This window comes from Mobula birostris, chromosome 12 (genome assembly GCF_030028105.1).
Source record: "Mobula birostris isolate sMobBir1 chromosome 12, sMobBir1.hap1, whole genome shotgun sequence".
In the NCBI taxonomy this organism is placed as follows: Eukaryota; Metazoa; Chordata; class Chondrichthyes; order Myliobatiformes; family Myliobatidae; genus Mobula; species Mobula birostris.
The window spans coordinates 55367005-55373192 of record NC_092381.1 but is presented as its reverse complement, the minus strand read 5'-3'; the positions used below and the strand labels follow the sequence as shown (position 1 = coordinate 55373192).

Genomic DNA, 6188 nt, shown 5'->3' with positions numbered 1-6188 from the left:
AGGGCTTTACTCTTTGGAGAGAAGGAGGATGAGAGGAGACATGATAGAGGTATACAAGATAATAAGAGGAATAGATAGAGTGGATAGCCAGCGCCTCTTCCCCAGGGCACCACTGCTCAATACAAGAGGACATGGCTTTAAGGTAAGGGGTGGGAAGTTCAAGGGGGATATTAGAGTAAGGTTTTGTACTCAGAGAGTGGTTGGTGCGTGGAATGCACTGCCTGAGTCAGTGGTGGAGGCAGATACACTAGTGAAATTTAAGGGACTACTAGACAGGTATATGGAGGAATCTAAGGTGGGGGCTTATATGGGAGGCAGGGTTTGAGGGTTGGCACAACATTGTGGGCCGAAGGGCCTGTACTGTGCTGTACTATTCTATGTCTATGTAGGAAGGTTGCTGCCACTGTTGACATAGAGGTTTGTAGGGCTGTCATCGGGTTGCACACGTATACAGCATATGACACTGTAGGCGCTTTTGCAGGTAAAGGGAAGACAAGTGCCCTAAAACTTCTGACCAGCAACAGGGAAACTCAGGACACATTCTTAGAGTTGGGTCAGGAATGGGACCTCTCCCCAGAACTGATGGACAAACTGGAGGCATTTACATGTCTCCTGTATGCCCGAAAAACATCAACCACCAAGGTCAATGAGCTCAGGTATCACCTTTTCTGTGCCAAAAAAGGTGAAATCGAAAGTCATCAACTTTCACCATTGCAAGGACTGCTTAACAAAACATGCACAGTGAGCCAACTACCAGGCTGGTATATGGAGAAGATGTTCAGAGAAGGACCCACAAGTGCCAAGCCCTGTTGGCAGAGGATGGAAGATGGAGAGAGAAGAGGAAGCTGAACAGTTAGTGGTGCACTGGATGGAAGGCCAGCCAGCACCCGATACCATCCTGGATCCACTGGCCTGTAACTGTCCAAAAAAATGTTCACTCTCAAGATGTATGTGTGTTGTAAATGGCCTTAGGTGTACTGACATGTGTAGACTGGCAGACTGTGAGAACCAGGCATCCACCTCAGAGAGTGTGGAAAGTTCAGATGAAGATGTGGAAGACGTGCAAGACTTGGAAAATTATTATGATTATTAATATTTTATGAAAGTATGGAAATTAGTCTTTGATTAAATATATTTATTTTACAACCAAATGGGGCCTAAGTTATGGCTGTGCAGAACCCCACATTTGAATTATTGCACTGTAATTCTATATGCTATGACAAAAGCTTAAGATTGTTTTGATCTGATACAACAACATGGAAAATATCATGACATTGATAAGATTCCAGAAATCTCTCCAAATGAGGTTTTTTACCTTTTGGGGGTCGGGGTAACATTTTCTGCTGTATTGATGTTAATATGGAATATATACAAAAAGTGATTACTTATTTGAAGTAATAAAGCTACCACTGGTGCAATGCTATCACATATTTTCTAAGTCTAGAGATGTATACCTTGCCAAAAATCATTATTCTCCTCAGATGGTACCGACCAACCCTACTGGCTCACAGACTAATAGCACTAGCCTAATCACGGAACAATTTACAATGACCAATTAACCTACTAACCTGTACATCTTTGGACTGTGGGAGGAAACCAGAGCATCTGGAGGAAACCCATGCGCACACGGGAAGAATGTACAAATGTTCCTACAGAGGATGCCAGAATTGAACACGGAACTCTGACGCCCCAAGCTTTGACAGCATCACGTTCAATTCTGGTTCCATCTGTTCTTCCCGTTAATGTATGGGTTTTCTCCGGGTGCTCCTGCTTCCTCCCACAGACCAAAGGCATATTGTTTAGTAGGTTAATTGGGCTTGTAAATTGTCCTTTGATTGCAGTAAGGTTAAATACGTGTGTTGTTGGGAGGGACAGCTTGTTGGTCTGGAAAGGCCGCTTTTGTGTTATATCTCTAAATAAAATAAAATAAATAAATCAATATACATGTAATTGTTCGGTGAATCTTCCAGAAATTGTAGAATAGCTAATTTTAGAGGTTTTCCAGTTTTTCTGCATTTGAATCAGAATCAGGTTTAATATCTCCGGCATATGTCGTGAAATTTGTTAAGTTAGTGACAGCAGTACAATGCAATACATAATAGGTATAGAAAAAAAAGAATTACAGTAAGTATATTATATGTATATTAAGCAGTTACATTAAAAATAGTGCAAGAACAGAAATAATTTTAAAAAAGTGAGGTAGTGTTCATGGGTTCAATATTCATTCAGAAATCATATAGCAGAGAGGAAGAAGCTGCTCCTGAACCACTGAGTGTGTGTCTTCGGGCTTCTCTACCTCCTGCCTGACAGTAACAATGAGAAGAGTATATGTCCTGAGTGATGGAGGTCCTTAGTAATGGACGCCGCTTTTCTGAGACACTGCTCCTTGAAAATATCTTGGACACTACGGAGGCTAGTAACCCATGATGGAGCTGACTAATTTTACAACTTTCTGTAGCTTCTTTTGATTCTGTGCAAAAGCCACCCGCACCCCCCCCCCCACCTCCACTCCATACCAAGCGGTGATGCAGCCTGTCAGAATGCTCTCTATGGTACATCTGTAGTTTTCAAATGTTTTAGGTGACAAACCAAATCTCCTCAAACTCCTAATGAAACATAGCCACTGTCTTGGCTTCTTTAAGACTGCATACATTGGGACCAGGTTAGATCCTCAGAGATAGTGACACCCAGGAACTTGAAAATAGCTTTCTCTCTCCACTTCTGATCCCTCTGTGAGGACTGGTTCGTGTTCCCTCTTCTTACCCTTCCTGAAGTCCACAATCAGCTCTATGGTCTTACTGACGTTGAGTGCCAGGTTGTTGCTGCGACACCACTCCACTAGCTGGTAAAGCTTGCTCCTGTATGCTTTCTCATCTCCATCTGAGATTCTGCCAACAATGGTTGTATCATCAGCAAATTTAAAGGTGGCATTTGAACTGTACTTAGCCAGAAAGAGATTGGTATGGAGAGGTAGAGCATGGGCTAAGTACACATCACTGAGGTGCATCAGTGTTGATTGTCAGTGGTTTTATTACCAATCTGCACAGATTATGGTCTTGCAAGTGAAATGCCACTTGAATCTGTCTATTTAGTAAATTAATTGTTATCACTGGAATTTTGTTTATCTTTAGTCTGAAATGACCAAAACTTCTTTGTACTTTTCCTTGTTCATTCTTCATTCTTGTTACACTTAATAAAATGGTCGTAACCACCAAGTGTTATGTCTCACTCTGACTCTGAAGGTGATTTGACAAAAACTTTCGGACCAGACAGAGTACCTGGCCACACACTAAAGACCTGTGCTGATTAGCTGGCTGGTGTGTTCACTGAGATATTTAACCTCTCACTTCAGCAGTGTGAGGTACCCACCTGCTTCAAGCAGGCTTCAATTATACTGGTGCCCAAGAACAGCATGGTGACCTGCCTCAATGAGTATTGCCCACTAGCACTTATATCCACAGTGCTGAAGTGTTTTGAGAGGTTGATGAAAACACATCAGCTGATGTTCCTGTACTTGCCTCATTAGCCATCTCAGTACCAACTAAAAGTCATTCTCGGTCTCAAGCAACTGCCTAAAAAACTGCTTCCATACATTTATTTATCTGCAAGTTGCCTTATTAAAATTTCTTCAAAGTAGTAACAGGATCATCATCATCACACACAAAGTCTACATAATTTTATTGTTTTTTCTTATGTTACTGGCTGTTGCTCCTGTGTATACCTATCTAATGCATGGTCGTTACTTGGCAGAATATTCCAGTTGAATAGAGAACACACCTCAAAAGCCCTTGACTTGAATTCACTTGAAATCATGGCTTAATGAGCTAGTGTATGGAAATATAAATATTCATGAAAGAGGAAGAAAGCCATTTATTATTCAAATATCGCTACGATCATTGTACGTTGTAGTATCAATTGTTTGGCGACAATAAAGTATAAAGTATAAGTATAAAGTATTTTTCAGAAATTAACTAATTCTGTTTAACTGTCTTGTAAAGGCCATTACAATTAACCAGCTTTATATGTAATTTTACAGGTTCTGTTAATATTGAATTAAGATATCCCTTCATGCAAAATTATAGATCAGTGGAATTAATTTTTGAACTCAGATTTGAAGTTCAAAACCAGGCCGAAAGAGACGGGCATTTCTTTAGTAACATGGTGTTATGTGCTGATTGTCCCCTACACACATTTGGCCACCATTTTCTGGGGGAGGATTATTACACTGCCGGGTCCTCTTTCTTTCTCTGTTTACACATTGAGACCATGGAGACCAGCAGCTCCACTTGCCGTCAACAGCCACATCTGAAACATGAAGAAATAGTCTTTACTGTGAGTTTGAATAATAGAAATTTGAAAAAACAAACACTCATAAATAGAAGATATTAGAGCGAGTATGGAGTGGGCTAAGCATACACGTTTGAGGTGCGCTGGTGTTGATCGTCAGTGAGGAGGAGATGTTATTTCCAATTTGCACTGAGTGTGATGAGGATGTCATCACAGTCAGTGCAAATCCAGCTGTAGAAGGAGGTACTGAGGCCCATTTTGAGATTAAGGAAGAGGCAGTGCTGAGTCTTCTGAAAAAACCTTAAGGTGGATAAGTCCCCAGGTCCTGATAGCATATAATGACATACTTTTGAAAGAAGCGAGTGAAGAAATTTCTGGGGCTTTGACAAGGACCTTTCTTGCCCTCTCTAGCAACAGGTGAGGTCCTGGAGGGCTGGGGAGTAGCAAATGTTGTGTTTTTCTTCTAGAAGGGAAATAGGCAAATTTTAGGTAATTATAGGCCACTAAGCATCAAATTAGTTGTGGGGAAGCTATTGGAGAAGATACTAACTGACAGGATTTATGCACATTTGGAAAGGCATGGCCTACTTAGCAGCAGTCAGCAAAAGCACAATAAGGTTTGTATCGGTCAGGGCATGCTTTATAAACTTTATTGAGGAATTAACAAAGGAACTTGATGAGGTTAAGGCAGTAGGCATTACATTATTTAGTTAGGCATTTAACAAGGTCCCTTATAGTAGCTTCATTCAGAAGATAAAGATGTATGGAATCTAGTGTAAATTGCATGTTTGTATTTGGAGTTGTGTAGAAAATTACCAGAGGTTGAAGTGGGATATCGATCCGTTACAATTAAGGACACAGACTGGCAGATGGATTTAATCTAGGCAAGTGTGAGGTATTGCATTGTAGGAGGAGAAAGTACACAGTTAATAGTAGACTCCTTAATGTTGTTGAGGCTGGGGGGGCGCGGATCTTGGAGTCCAGATCCATAGTTCACTGGAAGTGGCTACACAAGTGGATAAGGTACCAAGGAAGATGTATACAATGCTTGCCTTTGTTGGTATGGGTGATGAAGTCAAACTGCAGTTATATAAAATTTTAATCAGACTACACTTGGCATATCCTGCACAGTTTTGGTTGTTCTCATTATAGGGAACGTGGAAACTGTGGAAAAGGTCCAAAGGTTTATGAGGATGTTTACTGGATTAGAGGGTATGAGCTATCAGGAAAGTTTGGACAAACTTGGTTTGTTCTCCTTAGAGGTCCAAGACTGAGGGGAGGTCGGATAAGTTTTTTCAAGATTATGGGAGGCATAAATGGGATAAGCAGTCAGAATCTTTTCCCCAGGGTTGAAATGTGAAACAGCAGAGAACATGTTTTTAAGGTCAGAGAGGAGAGGTTTAAAGGTGCAACAAAGATCAGTTTTTTTTTTAAAACACAGAAGGTGCTGGGTGCCTGGGATAGGTCACAAGGGGCAGTAGTAATACTAATAAACAGGCAGGGAATATTCGCAATGAATCAGTACAACATCGTGGGGCAAATGGCCTGCTCAGGTCTGTACTATTTTATGTTGTATTTTCAACTAATTACAATTAATTCCCACAAACTAACAACTGCCAAATTTTCATGTATTTTGGTACTTCAGTGCAGAAGTGCTGAAGTTGCACTGAGTGACCTGCTCAACTTCCGTAGGCTCTGTCCTTTCCATCACCATTAAGGGAGATCATTTGAACAAACTTGATTATCAGCTCTTTATGAGGGAGCCTCTCAGTAAAATACCCTGTACATAAGACAGTCCTAAATCTACATTTTCCCTCTTTTTTTAATGGGGAATCGATCGTTTTCCATTTTTCTTATTGTATGACGACTGCCACTGAGTTCCAGTAAAAATAACATGTTCA

The 6188-nt window shown here is 40.8% G+C and overlaps 1 protein-coding gene across 1 annotated transcript in view; it reads right to left on the bottom strand.

Moving 5' to 3' along the window:
• Positions 1 to 3855: 3855 nt before the first annotated feature.
• Positions 3856 to 6188, bottom strand: part of dab1a (DAB adaptor protein 1a) — a 383120-nt gene continuing 380787 nt past the window's right edge. Inside the window, exon 28 of the mRNA XM_072274548.1 lies at positions 3856 to 4305. Within this exon, the coding sequence (XP_072130649.1) occupies positions 4151 to 4305 (155 nt within the window). The 3' untranslated portion in view covers positions 3856 to 4150. The remainder of the gene's footprint in view (positions 4306 to 6188) is intronic.